Here is a 20,295-nt window from a genome sequence, read left to right on the forward strand (position 1 = left end):
ATGCTAACAACTTCTTTAAGCCGGTACATCAATCTCGGTTATTAAAAAACCAAACAGAAATTAAAATCCAAATTTTAATCGATCTGGCTTTCTTTATTCTTGCTGCTCAGTATATTTTGGAATCACTTCAATACAAGGTAAGGCTGATTTAGCCGTAATAACCAACTCTAGTTAATTTAGTCAAGTTTTTAGCTGTAGTAATTGTGCCTGGTTAATTTTCATTAAAAAGATCCACTTGTGTTCGTGAAATTTTGGTTAGCTTTTATAATTTCGTGTTGTTTGCTGTTTTCATTTTTTATTTAAAGCGAAATCATGTACGTCAACTAACTTAAATTCCCCTTAGCCGTTCTGCTGTCGTCCGAGGACGAGTTATAACCCAAATGGGAACCGGCCTAATGGGCGTCCGCGTTAGCACTAGCACTCCTTTGGAAGGTTTCACTCTCACAAGAGACGACGGCTGGTTCGACCTCTTAGTTAACGGAGGCGGTGCCGTCACACTCCAGTTCGGACGGGCACCTTTCCGCCCCCAAACTCACATTGTGTTCGTTCCTTGGAACGAAGTCGTCATCATCGACAACGTCATTATGACAACGGGTGAAGAAAAGCCCGTCTCTGCGCTTCCACAGCCGTGCACCGCTCACGACTTCGATACGATGAAACCGGTGGTTTTGGCTACTTGGAAGCACGGCTTCCAAGGGGCTTGCCCGGATCGCAGCGCCATACTCGCTGAGTCTCAAGTGGTTCAAGAAAGTTTGCGCATTCCGGGAACTGGGCTAAATTTAGTATATCACAGTTCGAGAGCTGCGGGGTACTTATCAACGATTCAATTGCAATTAACGCCAGAAACGATTCCACCCACTCTAAATCTGATTCATCTCAGAATTACCATCGAAGGAATCCTATTCGAGAAAACTTTCGAAGCGGATCCCGTTATCAAGTTCACATATGCGTGGAATCGACTCAATGTCTACCGGCAAAGGGTTTACGGCGTGACTACGGCCATTGTCAAAGTCGGGTACGAATACAGCGACTGCAAGACTATTATTTGGGACGTCCAAACGACTAAACTGAGTGGACACGATATGAGTATTTCAGAAGTCGGCGGATGGAATCTAGATATTCATCACAGATATAACTTCCATGAAGGTACATTCCGTGTAATAAAATGCGTCCCGAGAGAAACATTTTCTCGTTTTCAGGAATTTTACAAAAAGGCGACGGCTCCAACATTTATCTCAAACATAAACCGAGAGTGATATTGACGACGATGGGAGACGGCCATCAGCGACCCTTGGACTGCAATGACTGCGAAGGACAAGCCTCGAAACAGCGCCTTTTGGCACCGGTTGCGCTTGCCGCAGCTCCGGACGGCTCAATTTTCGTAGGAGATTTCAACCTCGTCAGGAAAATTCTAACGGATGGGAGAGTACGCACGGTTGTGCGCCTAAAGTAACTATTTTTTCCCCTGATTTTTTTGTATTAACTAATTTAAATTTTAGTGCAACTCGAGTATCGTATCGCTACCACATGGCTTTGAGCCCCCTTGATGGCACTTTGTACATTTCCGACCCGGAGTCGCACCAAATAATCCGAGTTCGCAACACTGAAGATTACAGTGACCCTGATCACAATTGGGAAACCGTAGTTGGGTCAGGCGAACGCTGTTTGCCAGGGGACGAGGCCCATTGTGGCGATGGGGCTTTAGCTCGTGATGCGAAATTAGCGTATCCGAAAGGAGTAGCGGTTTCGAATGACAATGTTTTGTATTTCGCTGATGGTACTAATATTCGTATGGTGGACCGCGACGGGATTGTTACAACGGTCATTGGTAACCACATGCACAAGTCGCATTGGAAGCCTTTGCCGTGCGAAGGAACTTTAACCATCGAAGAAGTTCACTTGCGGTGGCCCACCGAGCTTGCGATAAACCCCTTAGATAACACTTTGCACATTATCGACGATCATATGATACTCCAGCTGACTTTGGACGGGCGAGTTAAGGTTGTGGCGGGCCGACCGCTGCATTGTGCATCTCCTGCCAGCGGTTACGACATCGAATTAGCAACGCACGCTACTCTAGTAATGCCGCAAAGTTTGGCTTTCAGTTCCGCTGGAGATTTATACATTGCTGAAAGCGATTCTCAGAGAATTAATCGCATTCGAGTGATCGGTACTGATGGTAAAATCGGTCCTTACGCCGGAGCCGAGTCTAAATGTAATTGTCTTGAACGAGGATGCGATTGTTTCGAAGCCGAGCACTACTTAGCATCAAACTCTAAGTTTAATACGATTTCGGCTGTTACTGTTAGTCCTGATGGCCATGTACACATTGGCGATCAAGCCAATTACAGGATACGATCTGTGATGGCGAGCATCCCCGACGCGAGCATTTCCCGAGAATACGAAATCTACTCGCCAGAAACGCAGGAAATTTATATTTTCAACCGCTTCGGCCAGCACATTGCCACGAAGAATATTTTAACCGGCGAAACCAGTTACGTGTTTACTTACAACGTTAATACCAGTAACGGCAAATTAAGTACGGTAACGGACGCGGCGGGCAATAAAGTCTTCTTATTGCGCGACTACTCCAGTCAAGTTAATTCGATCGAGAACACTAAGGGCCAGAAATGCAGACTAAGAATGTCTCGAATGCGAATGTTGCACGAGCTGAGCACTCCTGATAATTACAACGTCACTTTTGACTACCACGGCCCCACCGGCCTGCTCAAAACGAAATTAGACAGCAGCGGAAGAAGCTACGTTTACAATTACGACGAGTTCGGAAGACTGACGTCCGCCGTGACACCGACAGGAAAAGTGATAAGTCTGTCGTTTGATCTGAGTCTGAAAGGAGCCACCGTGAAAGTGGGTCAAAACAACAAGACTCCCATCTCGATGCTGATCAAAGGCTCGAGCGTCTCGACCAAAATCGGCGACGCCGACAACAAAATCATCCTTCTGGCCGACGGCAGCGTCGCCAGCAACTCCCCGTGGACGCACAGCGTGACCACCGACACCGTGCCTTACAACATCCTCGCCGACAAGGAGCCCCTCCTCGGGGAGAGCTACCCCGTGCCGGCCAAACAACGCACCGAAATCGGCGGCGACCTCGCCAACAGATTCGAGTGGCGCTACTTCGTCAGGCCTAACCAAAACAAGGGCAAAACCCCGAAAACTGTCTCCAAAGTCGGGCGCAAGTTGCGCGTAAACGGCGAAAACTTGCTCACATTAGAATACGACCGGGACACAGCCTCGATCTCCGTCTTCATGGACGATAAAGTCGAACTTCTCAATGTGACTTACGATCGATCGGCACGACCGGTCAAGTGGGGACCCAGAAACGGGGTTTTCGCCGAAGTCGAGCTGGAATACGACAGATTCAGTAGACTCAGCAACTGGAAATGGGGCGATTTGAGCGAAACTTACGGCTTTGACCGCGCGGGGAGACTTTACGAAATTAAATACGGCGACGGGTCCTCACTCGTGTACGCCTTCAAAGACATGTTTAGTAGTTTGGTAAGTCGTTGCGAACACACCCGACCGCAAATCTAACCCTTTTTTACAGCCGCTCAAAGTGACCACTCCCAGAGGCTCCGATTATCTCCTACAATACGACGAGTCCGGGGCTTTGCAGTCCTTGACCACACCAAGGGGACACATTCATACGTTCTCCCTCCAAACATCGCTTGGTTTCTTCAAATACCAGTACTTCTCACCGATGAATCGCCACCCTTACGAAATTATCTACAATGACGACGGACAAATTTTGGCCAAAGTCTACCCCCATCAATCAGGCCGAGTGTCCTACGTTTACGACGCTTCAGGCAAACTCGAGACAAGTCTAGCCGGGATGAGTTCGACTCAATACGTCTACCACGAGACTTCAAGTCTTGTAAAAAGCATCGAAATCGTGGAACCCAATTTCGAGCTGAAGCAAGAGTTTAAATACCACGCTGGGATTCTCAAAGACGAGAAGCTCAAATTCAGCAGCAAGAGTGGCCTTGACAATGCTCACTTTAAGTACCAGTACGACGGCAACGCCCGGCTGTCTGGCATAGACGTTGATATAAACGGCAAAGAGTTGCCGCAATTAAGACTGAAGTATAACCAAAACCTCGGCATCCTTGAAGGAATAAGCGACTTGCGCGTGTACCGAAATACGTTCAATAGATCCGTCATGCAAGACACAAGTAAACAGTTCTTTACGATAACGGATTACGACGAGCACGGTCGCATCAAATCAATCCTTATCAATATAAAATCGCTGGACGTGTTCCGACTCGAAGTCGAATATGACACTCGGAATAGAATCAAAGTCCAGAAACTTCTAGTCGGTCGAGACCAATTCCTGGACCGCATATCGTACAATACGGACGGACACGTCCTTCAAGTCGTTGGTACGAACGAATGGCAATACATTTACGACGAGAACGGAAATATTATCGGGGTGATCAAAGGACGCGAAAAAATCTCGCTGGGTTACGACAGCGGGGACAGAGTGGTACAATACGGCGACGTCGAGTTCAACAGTTACGATAACCGAGGTTTTGTGGTCCGGAGAGGAGAGCAAAAGTACAGATATAATTCGAGAGGTCTCCTGATTCATGCGTTCGAACGCGACAAATTCCAAACGTGGTATTATTACGATGATAGGGGCCGCTTGATTTCGTGGAACGATGATAAGGGCAATGTCACTCAGTATCTCTATTCGAACCCGAGTACTCCCGATTTGGTCACACATTTACACTTCCCCAAAACCGGGCGTACTTTCCGCTTCTTGTACGACTCCCGGAATGTCCTGATCACGGTGGAAATTTCGGAGCAGCGGTTTTACGTTGCCACGGACCAGAATGGCTCACCGTTGGGCCTCTTCGATATTAATGCGAATTTGATCAAAGAAATTCGAAGGACACCCTTCGGGAGCATCACTCTAGACACGAACCCAGATTTCTACCTACCGGTCGACTTCCATGGGGGAATTCTTGATCCAAATACCAAACTAGTTTACATTAATAAGAGACTGTACGACCCGGTCGTAGGTCAGTGGATGACTCCGGCATGGGAGCAGTTGGCAACGAAACTAACAACCCCAACAGACGTATTCATTTACCGTTTCAACAATAACGACCCAATTAACTCGAAAACTACTATCGATTATATGACGAATTTGAACAGTTGGTTGAAACTTTACGGTTACGACATGAGAAACATGTTAGGCTCGGAATACATCAGCCGAATGGTTTATCGACCCCAGGCGACCATAACTTCACCTCAACTAGCCCCCGACTTCGGCGTGATCTCCGGCCTGCAGTGCATCGTCGAAAAGGTGGGCCCCTCTAATAAATTACCTTACAGCCAGTAAAAAAATATCGTTTTATTTTTATTATTTTCGCTTTTTATTCATTTTATTTAATTGGTGTTCATTACAGGTCAACGAGAAATTCACGGACTTGGGCTTCGTGCCGAAGCCGTTGCTGAAAATGGAGCCCAAGACGCGGAACCTGCTCCCCCGTGTGGCGTACCGCCGGTCGGTGTTCGGAGAGGGCGTTCTGATCTCCCGGGCCGGCAGCCGAGCCCTTGTTAGCGTGGTGGAGGGCGTGAACGGCGTGGTCCAAGACGTCGTGACGTCCGTCTTCAACAACTCCTTCTTCCTCAACCTGCACTTCAGCATCCTCGACCAGGACGTGTTCTATTTCGTGAAAGACAATGTGCTTAAAATACGTGACGATTTAGAGGAGTTGCGCCGTTTGGGCGGAATGTTCAACGTTTCGACGCACGAAATCACCGACCATGGGGCGACAACCATCAAGGAACTGCGCCTCCACAACCCCGACGCTGTTGTGATAATCAAGTACGGCGCCGATCCTGAGCAAGAGACGCACAAGATCCTGAGACACGCTCACAAGCGGGCCGTGGAGCGGGCGTGGGAGCTGGAGAAGCAGTTGGTGGCGGCCGGGTTCCAGGGCCGGGGAGACTGGACGGAGGAGGAGAAGGAGGAGCTGATTTCGCATGGGGATGTGGACGGGTATGAGGGAGTGGATATTCATAGTATACACAAGTATCCGCAACTGGCGGACGATCCCGGGAACGTGGCGTTCCAGAGGGACACGAAGAGGAAGAGGAGGAAGAGCGGGTCGAGGAGAGGGAGATTGCATCGGCACGAATCGTGATTTAAATAAACGTGGTGATATTAAGTAATTCAACAGCAGAAATATTTTTATGTGCCATAAGTCAACATCAAATCAAATCCTAGTCGTTCTTAAATAAATGAAGAAGTACATAACTAATTTATAGGAACAAATTACTATTTTTAATAAATTCGTGGCGATAATATTTTGATAATCATAAAAGTAAAGTGAATAAGCCATGAACTGTCCAAGTTATTACGAAACTGTGTTGTGTACAAGCAATCAAAAGGCCTATTTGATAACGAATGACAAGTTTCCTACAGGGTAGCCGAGTCGCCACTCTTGCGGATATCTATAAAGACTCTTGCACATAGATCTACCTAGTTAAGGCAACACTAAGGACTGTACATATATCAGAAGCTTTTTATATGGAAAAATTATAGTGACTCGCTAAGACATGAGTAACGAAATGATTTTTGTGCTGCAGTTTCTTATGATGATTTTACGTTATTTGATCATCGATCGTAGCCATTGACTGAACTGTATTTAATGATCCATTGAACATAAATCTAGCAGAACATAGTCCATAGATGTACATATTTATATCGTTTTATTAAGTTTTACAATTCTATCCTCGGTGCTTGTCTCCACTCTACCTATATCTAAAATTAGATCTGGGCCGCAATTTAAATCAGGTCCATTAATCATTAGAATAGCGTACTGTCGGTATCCATAAACATATGCATACATAGAATCTGTAACTTACTGCCAATATTATTCACGTTTTCGTTTTTAATTTCTTTATTGTTCGCCATAGTTACGTATATACTGTAATGATTGTAATAGGTACAGCTGTTGTAATGATAAATGAACTCTCTTTCCTTGTTTTATTATTGTATCCACATTGTCATAGTTTAGGTGTACAACGTTTCTTTTATTTCTCACTCTTTATTTGGAATGAAAGACTATCGAGAGGCGATTAGTAGGGGGCATTTCGCTGCCAAAAGTGGATAAGTGATATATTTTCTAATGTGACTAAAAAAGAAAGCAATACTTTGTATCTTATATACGTCTTAATTACTATTAATTACATTATGTGCAATTGTTGTGTGGCTGCGGACGCAGCCGGCACTAGTATGCATTAAAGATATTGACCATAATCGTGACTATTGACTAACATTTTATGTGTGTATATAAATTATTGTGTATATTGTTTTGATATGTAAATATATTTTGTTCTATTCAGTAATCGAATCATTTATTAAATGCAGAATTATTTATGAATCGGTGCTTTTCTCGCCCCCAAACCCCATTAACTCACAACGAGTTGCTATAGAAACTTTGTGTCATGTCATAAGTTTATTATCCCCGATATCGATCACACAACTAAATAAAGAATTATCCTCTCTAAAATTCACCCACGAGTAAAATGTCGAGCAAACAAGACGCGCTTTCAAATACGAGCGCTGACGACGACGATGTTTCCGACAAAGCCTACGAGAACGAAACTTTCGAAGAAGATAGCCGCGAAGACGATTCATACGAGGAAATGTCTCAAAGCACTTTAGAGCAACTGAGGGACTCGCACAAAGCTAGAACATTTCCCAACAAAACGTTCACTTCGTCACAAATTCGGGAAATTGAAAGACAGAACACAATCTTGATGAATAAAATCCTAACTTACAATCGCAAGCCGAGCAAACCAAAGGTAACACTCCCGAATAGATATCACCCCACCAGCGCGGCCATCAATCGGAAGAAAAATCAAAAGAAAATCGACTGGGAAAATCAGGTTCTCATACGTAATAAAAGGTAAATTGGCCTAATTTTGTTTTCCAGATTCTTTTGCGCAAAATTCAAACTGTGAAGCCGTCCATCAAGTATTAGAGATGTAGATTGAGACAGTTGCCAAATATATTTTTTGTATACAATTGGTCTATTATTGGATTTTGATTACAGCATTTACAACCACAATACTTTTATGTTGTTGAGTTCGGGCTAAGCAATAACTCAGTGATCTACTTATATCTACAAAAAACACTAATCTTGCGGTTCTTCCTACTATAAATACTTTAAAAATACGATAAAGTAAATTATTTTGATTTTAAATTATCATTTTTAGTGCAACACGATTGCGTGGTTTGCTAATATTAGGTTGTTCCGAAATAAATAAAACGATAACAGTGAATAGCAGAAACAAGGTTTAAAAATCAACACTTGGAAATGTACTCCAATTTCCTCTGAAGGTAAGTAAGTTGAGCAATTTATGTCTATTTTTGGAAAAATAAATGTAGCTAAAGTGTGACGATTAATGCCGACTTATTTTATAACAAGAGTAATGAAAAGAAAACGGAATATTCGACCACGTAATTTCCGAACAAAGATAAAAATGCTGCTTCCGCTTAAATGAGGAAGTGCTCTAAAATCATTACAAAATAATCTCGAAGACACGTCGTAATGATATAAATTTAAAGTTTGAAGTTATGTTTCATCTTTACTTACATTCATCCCTTTTTCTCTCAAAACAAAAGGTATTTTCCTTTTATTAGGATGTGCTCTTACATTTACAATTTGGGGCCTTTACGTACTTTTACCGCATTATTTTCTTTTTTCTGTCAGTTTTATGCTCCGCTTTACGTTTATACGTCTATGTGTTCTCTCAGTCTCTTATTTTTATTTACGTGTTGTTTCCTTACCTTTTCTACACTTTTTTTCATAGAAAAATTGTCGCCGTGATCCGGGTTCGAACCCCCGACCTCCCCCGTCGTAAGTGGCGCTTATACCACTGGGCCACGAGACCCCAGGTACTGCCCGTCTTTTGCAGATATTTTAACGCAAACTTTTTAAATAAATTAACATTACAAACTATATAATTGCAATAATTCACCTAAAACGCAAATACATTCAGTTCAAAAGTCGGCCAATTTGCTCGAGAAAACATTTTCTTTCACTTTTTTCAATTTAGTTCTCTAATTTTTCACCAGATTTCATCAAAAGATATCGGGCGTATAAGTTGATTCTACAATTTTAAAATCGTTTTTACCTTCTTTGTGACTTTCAGCACGTTTTTGACCGAAAGTGGCCATAATTTCTCCAAATATCACCAAAACAAAAGGTATTTTCCTTTATTAGGATGTGCTCTTCCGTCTACAATTTGCCGCCTTTATGTACTTTTACCTTTTTTCACATTATTTTCTTATTTGTGTCAATTTTATGCTCCGCTTTACGTTTATGCGTCTATGTGTTCTCTTAGTCTCTTATTTTTGTTTACGTGTTGTTTCCTTACCTTTTCTACACTTTTTTTCATAGAAAAATTGTCGCCGTGATCCGGGTTCAAACACCCGACCTCCCCCGTCGCAAGTGGCGCTTATACCACTAGGCCACCAGGCCCCAGGTACTGACCGTCTTTTGCAGATATTTAAACACCAACTTTTTAAAAAAATCAACATTACAAACTATATAATTGCAATAATTCACGTAAAACGCAAATACTTTCAGTTCAAAAGTTGGCGAATTAACTCGAGAAAGGATTTTTTTCCACTTTTTTCAACTTAATTCTCTAATTTTTCACCAGATTCCATCAAAAGATACCGGGCGTATAAGTTGATTCTACAATTTGAAAATTGTTTTTACCTTTTTTGTGACTTTCAGCACGTTTTTGACCGAAAATGAACATAATTTTTCAAAAAATCACCAAATTTGTGAAAATTTGTGTATTTTCTAGTCAAAAACAGTGGACGTGCGCAAATCCTAGTGGATTCGCAGTGGCCATGATTTTTATTAACAATGTTTTTCGGGACTTTACTAAATAAACTCAGTTAACTAAAAAGTTTTTGAGATAAATTAAATGTTTTCGTTTAATTGTTTTTATAATTTAAGAATTTAAGAAGTCATCTAAGGATTCAATCCTAAAGTTTGAAGCCCATAAAGTGTGAACGCGTGCAATGCTGGTTGCATAGACATACACAATAAAATTTTGATTTGAAGTCATTCTTGAGACTATTTCCATGACGATTCAAAAATGACAAAAATGACCCACTACTTTTCGGACGATCTTGAAAAAAAAGCTAATTGTTTGATTTCTGCGTACAATTACCAGTAATTATTATGTAAAGAGTTCTCGAAATTCAAGATTTAAGACCTTGATGATTATGCAAGGTCAATAATACTTTAAAAAAGCTCTTGTATTGCTGTCTATTTGATTATTTCCATTTCCAAAAAGGAGAAGCGCTACAGAGAGACCCGGTAATGACCTTCTAAAGTTACATTAACCGGTAAAACCGATTGTGTGGGCAAAATATAAAATTTTACGTTCTGCAGATAAGCCGTGTAATTATAATTTCACGGTGCCGTTAGTGCGTGCAACAAAACCGCGCCAGCGAAAACAAAGTAATTAGAATCGTTGAAAGTAGATCTGTTCCAATATCGAGATCAAAATTCGGAGTAAAATAAATTGTTGTTAATTGTGCTAAGGTCAGCGGTCATCGCTGAAGGCGACTGCATCGGCTGTAAGCCGACCTTTTCCGAGCGAACATATGGTAACCCCGACTCACACCGCGCAAAGCCCGTCCCAATCGCTCCAAACTTTGACAGATTTTTCCACCAAACTGACACGACCTTGAAAACTTACCACGAAATTCGGCTGTGAAATGTCAAACTAAAGAAAAACACACAAAACAATAATTATTATGCTAAAAAATCGCTGTAACAACCGCGGCCTTAACTCGAAACTAATTCATTGTGCAATTTAAAGGTTAAAAACGATGCATACCCGGGGACTAATTTTTTGGTTAATCTTGAGCTTTTACCGAAGTGCTGCCGAAGATGCCGCCACGGAAAAACTCAAGTCGCGGGACAACTTCAAGAGTACTTACTCGGCCAACGACTTACTCCTCAGCGACAGTAAGTAGCCCTAGCCCCAAGTCAACCACTCAGGCCACGCTTCCAGGCTCCATCAACACCTGCAGCATCGACGACTTCGCCTGCCTCACGATGGCCGCCAACGACCGCCTGGGGCTGGAAGCCATCAAGACCCTGCACCAGAAGCTGGACGACGACGCCAACGGCAACGTGGACCTCTCGGAATCCGATGACGTAAGCCCCAAACTCTTTAAGACACGCTCAAAAACCGCTTACAGTTCCTCAGAGAGGAATTGCAATACGACTCTGGCTACGAGCGCCGACAGAAGGCCTTCCATCGCAACGACGACATGCACATCTCCGTCAAGGAACTGTGGGAGGCCTGGTTGAAGTCAGAAGTGCACAACTGGACGGTTGAACAAACCACCGATTGGCTCGTCTCTTCGGTTGATTTGCCCCAATATGTTCCTAGTTTTATCTCGCACAAAGTCACCGGGGCTAACTTACCCAGGTTTGCCCGTTATTTGCCAATTCAGGGGGGCTAAACGACTTATTTCAGATTGGCTGCCAATAACGTTAACTATCTTAACCATCTCGGAATCAAGGACCCGATACATAAGCAAAAAATCGTCCTCAAGGCCATGGACGTGGTGCTTTTTGGCCCCCCAAAGGGTAAGTCGTTAGCGGGACGTAAATGGGAAGGAAAGCAATTAATTCTAACGCTAAATTTTTATTACTCGTAAACAATCAACTGTTATTTGATGCCTTGTAAAATGCAGACGGTTTTTAATGAGCTAAATATTAGTCAAGAACAAACTTTGTATTCCATTTATCTGATTAGGTTTTTTAATTGCTCTAGATTTGATATGAAGTCAATCAAGACAAATTATTTTTCGCCCCGTTATCGGTTTCCAATCGCAGAAAACCATAAAAGTTTTAATAATTTAAAGCGTTTGAAGTGCTAATGGTCTAAATTAAGACGTTTAGAACACTAATGTGTTTATTATTGAAGCAGCGAAATTCAAGTGTTTACTTTATCACTAATAAACGAAATGTTTAAAGATCCATGTATAATTATCAACTTCCTCTCGAACAATGCAAAAGTCGGTTGTATATTTTTTCAACTAATTTTCATTCATTATTCCCAGACTGTTTTTGTAACCGTTACGAAACCACAAAACTAACAGATTGGCATTCGAAAACTTTGCCACACTTTATGTTTTAAACGCATGAAATAAACTGGATTTGCTAGTCTTATTAAAATTTACTTTATTTACCACCTAAATCACTTGAAAGTGGTTGAAGTTTGGTGTTTTTTTAGTGAGTTATTAGTTCAGAAATGAACTAAAACATTCAGTAGGTTTAAGTTACGTAGTTTTCTTTATTTTTCGTTTTAAAAACGTGTCACTTATTTTCGACGAAGCCTTTGGAAGAAGTGAATTTCTAGGTCAAAAAGGAGTTAAATTATTAAAAAATAATTCACTTGGGGACTCACAATTCCTTGAAATTGTCAGAAAAAACGTAAATGCTAAATCATTCAGCATTGGTTGAAATCAGGAAAATAGTAGATAACGGACGAATAAGTAAAAAAATAAATAAATATTTATTTAAATTTCTTTATTTCGTTTTTATGAAGGTTTATGTTACATTTATTTTCGTTTATAAACCATTTTTTTATAGAAAAAAAAGATTAAAAGTAAAAGTTTATTTTTTTCTACTATAAACTTTTCTTTACTTGTATAATAAACTACTATTATTACAATAGAAGAAATAAATAAGTAAAAACATTTTTATCCCAGTCTTTATTTACAATTTTACATCTTTCGTCATCAAGGGAATAAAAGTTTTTACGATTTTTGTACCAAAAAAGGTTGAGACGATTTTGTTTGTGCCTTATTTAAATATTAGCTTCAATACAGTAGAATTTAAAAAAATGGAAGTAAGCTTTTTTGTTTTTGCTTTAATTTTTTAACTTAATTCATTTTTCCCTTTTGGGTACCACTTAATTTTTCCAACACTTTCTACGCCAAAAGACAGGTTTTTTGTAGCTACATAATAATAATAATAATTTTTTTAATGAAGTTAATGAAACTTTTGCAAATTCTAATATCTGGCCCCCATTCGGACAACATTGAAAATTGTGTGCGTTCTGATTGGTGGTTCACTTTAATTAACGATAAATCTCCTCTTGTGATTCTCGGTAATACCGCAATTACTGTACAAATTACATTTTTTATTTTTCACGATTCTAATAATCATTAATCATCGTGTTACATAATAAGCAAAACATAATAATTTTAGTAAAAATGTGAGAATAAAATATTTCTACCCCTTTCACGGTCACCTGCCTGTTTATTGCGTATTGCCATTCGTAACGTGGGCCCGCCAAAGCGTGACAACAATGGATCAATTATATAACCATCGCTGGCATTAATAATTTCGATTTTTCCCCGCTTCAGACGTGAACATGTGCGCGAACAAGAATGTCCGAATCGTTAAATGAGCATTTCTCTAATTTTGTTAGACGGCCAGCCGCATTGGAAGGACCTCACCTTGATCGTCCTTCTCATCGGTGGTGGAATCGGTGTTTGGTATGCGTTCCAACAAAACAAAAAATTCAAAAACCACCTGAATCGCATGAACCGTGACATGGACAGTTTACAGAACGCGGAAAAGGCGTTAGAAAACTTACAAAAAGAACTCGAAGAAGCCAAACAAGCGCAAGAAGACGTAATCACCGAAAAACAGAATTTAGAAAAGAAATTGCAAGATTCGAAAACGGATCTCGACTCATTGCCGTATTCCGATTTGGAGGTGAACCAACTCAAGGCCGAAATCGAGGTGAAACCAACGATGACAAATCAAAATGTTTGCTCAAATTTTCGGTTTAGATGCTGAGGACTGAACTGCAGATCGCTGAGGGGGAGCTGAAGGACAGGTGCTGGTCGCCGCCGCCGGGCCTCCAACAGTGGCTGCAGCTCACCCACGAAATAGAAAATAAAGCCTACATGAAGAAAAAAGCGTCGGCGGAAAAACAACTACAACAAGCGAGAGAAGCTGTAAGCAATTATCTTACAAAAAATTTTTTTTCTAAATATTTGGCAGTGTGAGAAATTGAGGAAGAAGCGGTCGAGTCTCGTCGGTGCTTTTGTCTCAACTCACGGCAAATCCATCGATGAAGTTGATAGGAGCATAGTTGAGGCGCGGACGGCCCTGAATGAGGTCACCCAAGAATTGCAAGAGCGTGTCCATAGATGGAAGCAGATTGAGATGTTGTGTGGCTTCAGCATCATCAACAATAACGGTTTGCAGTTTTTGGAAAACACCCTGTATCGTAATACTAACGGACGGGCGCTGCCAGTACGAGGTAAGGTCTGATGGTAATACGATATTGGGGCGGATTAGGCCTTAAGTACGATTAAAAATAAATTAAATTTTTAATTATGTATTTGGCTCAGGTCGCATCAGCAGTCAGGATGATCTGGACGACGATACAGCTTCGCTCTACGGCCACCAAGGTAAGAGCATCTCGTTTGATGACGATTCACACGATTCCGATTGAGACATTAACAAACACCCTGTATTTTTCTCAGTTAGTGTGGTAGGATTGTTATTGTAAATAATGTTTTAAACGTGTTAGTTTAGGTTAGTGGCTGTTGACAACCTCGTGGTTCTTTTACACTTTTCCAATACTCTTCTTCCAGTCTCTCTTTTAATAATCGCGAGGTTGTTGCACGAAAGTACCTGATCATGCTTAATGTTTGGTTCGTTGAGAGTTTCGGCCGTCCCATGGGTAACAAAATTTGATTTTCAGCACCGACTCGAAGGAAATTTCTCTCAAAGTTGTCGAGGATCTTTCGCTGGCGCACTTGCATTTTTTTAATCTGCATTACGAATTTCAGCAATTTTGCTAACCTAACCTGACACCGTACCAGTCTGTACTTATTTTTGAACCAGTTTATATATAGTTTTCGCTTGATTGTAATTTATTTTTATGCTAGGGGGCTTGTATTCCTTTTGTCTGTAGTTGGTTTCGAATCAAAATATAAAGGCCTGTTGAGTATTGATTCAAATTTTTATTATTTTTTCCGTTTCCTTGAGTTAATGCACACCGAACAGGTAAGCACAGGGTCTCTTATCGCTTACGTAGGCTTAGTGGTGGCGTCTTAACCGAAACTAATCGCAGAACGGTTTCAATCACTCTAATACTCTAAACTTAGATCTCAAGCACAGACGAACCAAATATCAAGTAATTAATAATTGCATGCTGGGTAACTAATCTCGGTGTAAGATGGCGGTATGTGTACAGGCCATTCAGAGGGGACCGCGCTGCATTCGTGGAAAGAAGGTGACTCTTCAGGGAGCGAAACTAGCCGACAGGAGGAAGACTCCCATTCGGAGAGCAAGCCGACGCCTGGAGTCCACTTCATGGTGGGAGGAGAGATGTGAGTACTCCTACAACTCCGACCACGAGGTGCATTGTCATTTTTTCTACAGCTCAACTTGGCCCGAAGATTCAAGTAGTTACACTAAAATTAGCAAATTGTCTTCCAATCCGCGAAGTATTAGCAACAATAATATCCCGTTGACGAACAAATCGTCGCAAATGACCCGCTCTTTTTCGCAAGATACGAACGTAGGGACTTTGGACTCGGTCAAGCCGAAGTCCTCGCTGTCCGATACCTCGTTGGACGCGCCTCTTAAGCCCAAACCGCTGCGGCAGACGACAATAAAAGAGCAGCCGTCGGCGTCAATCGAGGAGGATATCTGTTCGACGGACTCCTCTCTAATGGACGAAGATATCAAGAAGAAGAAGAAAAAGCTGTTCGCGTTCACGAAAAAGAGCAAGGGTAAAAATGACTGAGGGTGAGTCGGCGTTTAGGATGACTTGTCTTGTTATCCCGGGGATCGTTAAACAGGGATAATGTACCTCGATTATGTTTCTTTAATTTTGTAGCTACTAATAGGTAATTTTCGATATGTCATTTTAGGTTTGCTAGTTTAATGCTTCGACGTATTGAAAATTCAATTTTTCCCAAGGAAAGTTAACTGAAAATGTGCAGATATTAGTCTTCCACTTAACCCGAGTTAATTATTTTGTATATTTTGGACGAATCCTAGGAATGTTTTTGTTCCTTAATTTCCAGTTTTATTTATTCCATTGTACTTAGAAATCGTGACTGAACTGTCCTAAAGCGCCTAAGTGTACTTCAATTATTGTGATGATAATTGTATCTCTTTTATTTTCCTTCTTAACCGATCATTGGGCTTTGCAGCAAAGTTAATTGTGATAAATTAGTAGACGAGAATTTTATTTTCGTGAATTTTATTTAGATTAAAAATAAAGACAGGGGTTTTACTCGTTTAGTTTATTTCACAGCTTCCTTAATTAATGATTGGAGGTTTCCTTCTTCATTGACGAGGGGAGCGGTAGTTTATTTTATAATATTCATTTGCAATAATTGAGTAATTGTAACATTGTTCACATAGTTTTTTTAGTAGCAGAGTTATGTCACTTAATAAAAATATACAATTTGTAGTTGTTATCAATTACTCAACAAACTTCTTGCTCTATCATTTCGCCGTTTTTAACAAAATTGACCAAGGCCCTGGACTGGCAATCCCCCAATTGCCAGAAGTACTCCCAACTGTTTCCCGGATTCGGTCTCTGACAATTATAAACAGAGTCTGAGACACGTTTTTCAAATCCTTCGTGAATCTGTTCACACACAAAACATTCAAACGCTGAAATGGGGTGCTCCTGATCTGTCGCAATCCCAAACGGACCCCTAGCTAAGACACTTTTAAGAAAACTGTTCTCAATTTCACCAAACTTGTGTCCTTGGTACATCTCGTATAAAAAATCATCGTCGTTGATTTTCGTAATGTGGGTGGCAAGGTCTGCCGGACTGTGGAAATTTTTTGCTAGGATTGCCGAGTTTTTGTTGGGCAACCAGTCCTGTTATTTTTTCACAAAATCAAACTTAATTGTTATTTTAAAATTACCTCAACAGTGGGCGATCCTAAATATACTGGGACTGAACCTGCTATCAGTGGACGCCACAATTTTTCAGTGATGTAGTCGTCGCAAATGGCATTTTCGAAAGCAATCACAAACTTGTATTTGGCTATAAAGTGGAGCAGTTGTTCGTTGTATAAATCCAGGGAATATATTTCTGAAACTCTAGAAAAATCGCTCAATTTTTTTTATTGTTTTGGCGCCTTACTGTGGTGGAAATTCCTTGTTTTTTAGGCATTTCCCAAATGAATCAACTTTAATATATTTCATAAGTTCTTTCACGTAATTATCTCTTTCTATTGGGGTATCACAGTCCGACTGTATGTACAATACTGGAGCTATACTATTGAGTAATTTATTTTTTTCTTTCACATCCATGAAATACTGCAAGTCTGAAACTGTAATTGAAGCAGCTTCCAAATCATTGTTTTGATTTACCGGTAAGTAGACTTAATTTTTCTAAATATTGCAAAGTCAGCGGAAAATCACTGTGTCTGCTAAAAGTCGCCGCAATATCAAACACCTCGAAAGTTCTCTTGTGCAAGAAAAGTGCTACATTTCTGGGCGATTCCTCGTGAAAAAGGGCCCAAACAGTGTCTTTCCGTTTCGGCAAGTCACTAATATTGAACTTGCTTCCATAAAATAAAAAAGCCTTAAAACAGGAATTAATTTAAGGCAATTTGAAACAATAAAATTTTACTTGCAAATTTGTATTGTTTAAATATTTCCTGTCCTTGGTTAATATACAATTATGGTTGGGACAGGCGGTAATCCGTTCGTTTTCTCCCATGAATGGGGTCCACCACATGATTATTGGATACTGTGGTCCAACCAAAAAATACTAAAATAAAAAATCTAAAATTTGCCATCAATTTTCGTAATTACCTGGAGAAGATAAAAGGATGTTCCTGATGCTAATATGATGCAAAATATTTTTTTTATTTTGAGTTTTTGAATATAACCTAACATCGTTAAAATAAATTGAGGAGGAAAAATACGAGAATAAACATTTCCGGTTTGTTTACGGACGGAAGAGTTTATCGTTTGTATAAATACGATTTTTTATGAATGGCATTTTGAGTTAGTGATTTGGCAACATTGCACTCAAATTTACACAAAATTTTGCATAAAGTACATATTTATAATGGAAAAAATGATAAACACAACCAAACGCGTGTTGTAAATAACTATACACCTTTTTTGACTCAAAAGAGGAAAAGTTGGGCAAAGTTAACACAGTAACAGATTTTGACCTCGAAATTGAGATAAAGCAGAAAGCACTCGGAAGCACATTGGTGGTTGCGTGCCTTGGTAAATGGAAATTTTTAAAATTTTTCTTTATTTCATTTGAAATACCGTTCTACCACACGAGAAATACGAGAACACGTGACAATACAGCGGAACCAGAAAAACACTTACGTTAAATATTCACTTAGTTTGAATATTCTTCCTTTTGCGTCGCGTCCCTATTTTTATTTTTTATTTATTTACAAATGTTTCCTGTTGATTTTTTCCACGTGACTCAGTGGGTCTAACCTTTGAGCCAGCTTTATCAACAATAATACTAATAATATTGTTTTGCATAATTCTCAGTTTTATTGCTCTTTTGTCCTTTCAAAATAGGTAGTTACAATTGTGCACCTAATTGAGTGGTTAGAAAAAAATTGAAGTTCAAATAATTGCCAAGTGGCCTATACCGAAGTGATAAGAATTAAATACCTCTCTTTTTACCATAACACGGTAATGCATACTAAACACGCACAATTTTTTTTAATCCTATATGGGTACACACTCGTCAAAACTCTGTGGTTAGCGTAGATGTTGAAAAAAACCGAATTAAAATGGTCCACATCAAGTTTTTTTACCAGTATGTGGCTTCATTTTCTGGTAAGTTAATTATTTCCAGTTGTCGTTATTTTTATTAAACTGTAGCTCTTTTAAATATGGTCTCAATGGGTATCCACGAAGCTTGGACTTCAGTGTACCTGCCCCAGCTTTTAACACCGAACAAAATAGTTAGGATAACTCCAAATGAAGCGACTTGGATCACGCTTTTTTTCTTCTTTGGTACGCTTCTGGGTTGTTCTGTGACCCTACTTACCACGGATAAATTCGGACGAAAAGTGACGATTTTATTAACCACTGTTCCTTTTTTCCTATCATTCATAGCCCTGCCGTACACAAAATCAGTTATTTATTTTTGTATCATAAGAATCATCGCTGGAATAGCTTCCGGTGTAAACTTAGTGGTTATACCACTGTACATAGGCGAAATAGCCGACCCAAAAATAAGAGGAACATTAGGGACGTTTATTTACATTTTTAATTTAATAGGTTTCTTACTTATGAACGTAATAGGATCATTTGTTAGCATCAGTACCAGTTCTTTGCTGTCTTTAATTCTACCTTTAACGGTTGTGTTAGTCTTTAGCTGGATGCCTGAAAGTCCGTATTACTTAGCAATGAAAAACGACGTGGACGAGGCCACCAAATCGCTAATTAAACTCAAAGGAACAAAAAACATTGAAGACGAAACACGAAAATTTCTCGAAACTGTTAGACTCGAGATCGAATCGCAAGGAAAATTTTCTGAACTTTTTACGAAAAAAACCAACCGAAGGGCTTTATTCATCCAGTTTATTTTACTAAACGGCAAACAATTCACCGGTGATGACCTTTTTGATGTGTATGCCCAACTTATTTTTGGGCAGTTCTTAGACAATATCTCGCCAACGGTCCTTGTTGCTGTTTTTTACACAGTGAAACTGCTTGTCACGATATTTAGTTCTTTGTTGATTGATAAAATAGGCCGCAGAACAATTCTCATGTTTTCGTTTATGTTTTCCGGAATCCTTTTACTTTTGCTTGGAGTTTATTTGCACGTTAAAAAATATAATGATTTAGGTGCTTTAAGTTTCAAATATTTGGCTGCCACGCTTTTAATTTTATTCGCCATAGCTTATAGTTTTGTGGCGCCTGTTCCGGCGATTATTGTCGGTGAATTGTTTCCAATGAATGTCAAAGTCTTTGCGTCACTTTTGTCCGAAATTTACTTTTGTATTCTCTCGATGGTTGTCATATATTTTTACGAAGTCACGTCGAAATATTTTGGAGCCAGTGTGCCATTTTTCACTTTTGCGATTTCTAGTCTCATTCACGTCGTTTTAGTTTATCTTTTTGTTATTGAAACTAAAGGGATAACGTTGGAGGACATTCAAAAGACATTAAATAAAACAATTTGATTCGGTGTTGTGTTTTTATTTCACACCTTGCCTCACAATTACC

General features: G+C 40.1%; 5 protein-coding genes across 19 annotated transcripts in view; 4 read left to right on the forward strand and 1 right to left on the reverse strand.

Moving 5' to 3' along the window:
* The window catches only part of Ten-m (Tenascin major), a 99,317-nt gene extending 91,902 nt beyond the window's left edge, over positions 1 to 7,415 (forward strand). For 8 of the 9 annotated variants that reach the window (XM_064358843.1, XM_064358842.1, XM_064358846.1 and 5 more), the window contains 6 exons: positions 111 to 137; positions 344 to 1,146; positions 1,200 to 1,449; positions 1,500 to 3,519; positions 3,569 to 5,329; positions 5,433 to 7,415. In XM_064358843.1, the coding sequence (XP_064214913.1) occupies positions 111 to 137; positions 344 to 1,146; positions 1,200 to 1,449; positions 1,500 to 3,519; positions 3,569 to 5,329; positions 5,433 to 6,173 (5,602 nt within the window). In that variant the 3' untranslated portion in view covers positions 6,174 to 7,415. The remainder of the gene's footprint in view (positions 1 to 110; positions 138 to 343; positions 1,147 to 1,199; positions 1,450 to 1,499; positions 3,520 to 3,568; positions 5,330 to 5,432) is intronic. The other variant, XM_064358845.1, reaches the window with a different exon arrangement.
* Positions 7,416 to 7,454: 39 nt separating this feature from the next.
* On the forward strand, positions 7,455 to 8,062 carry LOC103312674 (protein hemingway). The gene is made up of 2 exons (XM_008193939.3): positions 7,455 to 7,923; positions 7,971 to 8,062. Exons 1-2 carry the CDS (start codon positions 7,561 to 7,563, stop codon positions 8,016 to 8,018), a joined length of 411 nt encoding a protein of 136 aa, XP_008192161.2. The 5' UTR covers positions 7,455 to 7,560; the 3' UTR covers positions 8,019 to 8,062.
* A 175-nt stretch (positions 8,063 to 8,237) lies between these two features.
* Positions 8,238 to 16,530, forward strand: Stim (Stromal interaction molecule). Of its 6 annotated transcripts, XM_008193941.3 has the most exons (11): positions 8,238 to 8,377; positions 10,885 to 11,033; positions 11,080 to 11,225; positions 11,270 to 11,502; positions 11,551 to 11,663; positions 13,516 to 13,832; positions 13,883 to 14,050; positions 14,097 to 14,358; positions 14,450 to 14,509; positions 15,283 to 15,436; positions 15,489 to 16,530. In XM_008193941.3, the coding sequence occupies exons 2-11, from the start codon at positions 10,895 to 10,897 to the stop codon at positions 15,853 to 15,855; spliced, it is 1,959 nt and encodes a 652-aa protein (XP_008192163.1). In that variant the 5' UTR covers positions 8,238 to 8,377; positions 10,885 to 10,894; the 3' UTR covers positions 15,856 to 16,530. The 6 variants fall into 6 exon arrangements, with proteins under 6 accessions (XP_008192163.1, XP_008192165.1, XP_064214920.1 ...); XM_008193943.3 differs by lacking the exon at positions 8,238 to 8,377 and having other exon boundaries at positions 10,564 to 11,033; positions 14,097 to 14,295; XM_064358850.1 differs by lacking the exon at positions 8,238 to 8,377 and having other exon boundaries at positions 10,565 to 11,033.
* On the reverse strand, positions 16,426 to 18,259 carry FucTB (alpha1,3-fucosyltransferase B). 2 transcript variants are annotated; one of them, XM_015979051.2, is made up of 6 exons: positions 17,896 to 18,259; positions 17,711 to 17,830; positions 17,449 to 17,662; positions 17,219 to 17,402; positions 16,998 to 17,175; positions 16,426 to 16,950 (listed from the first exon to the last, which is right to left on the reverse strand). In XM_015979051.2, exons 1-6 carry the CDS (start codon positions 17,977 to 17,979, stop codon positions 16,546 to 16,548), a joined length of 1,185 nt encoding a protein of 394 aa, XP_015834537.1. In that variant the 5' UTR covers positions 17,980 to 18,259; the 3' UTR covers positions 16,426 to 16,545. The 2 variants fall into 2 exon arrangements, with proteins under 2 accessions (XP_015834537.1, XP_008192162.1); XM_008193940.3 differs by having other exon boundaries at positions 17,711 to 17,851.
* A 315-nt stretch (positions 18,260 to 18,574) lies between these two features.
* Positions 18,575 to 20,257, forward strand: LOC103312735 (facilitated trehalose transporter Tret1). Its single transcript, XM_008194165.3, has 2 exons — positions 18,575 to 18,897; positions 18,943 to 20,257. Exons 1-2 carry the CDS (start codon positions 18,852 to 18,854, stop codon positions 20,250 to 20,252), a joined length of 1,356 nt encoding a protein of 451 aa, XP_008192387.1. The 5' UTR covers positions 18,575 to 18,851; the 3' UTR covers positions 20,253 to 20,257.
* The last annotated feature ends 38 nt before the right edge of the window (positions 20,258 to 20,295 follow it).

This window comes from Tribolium castaneum, chromosome 9 (assembly GCF_031307605.1).
Source record: "Tribolium castaneum strain GA2 chromosome 9, icTriCast1.1, whole genome shotgun sequence".
Taxonomy (NCBI): Eukaryota; Metazoa; Arthropoda; class Insecta; order Coleoptera; family Tenebrionidae; genus Tribolium; species Tribolium castaneum.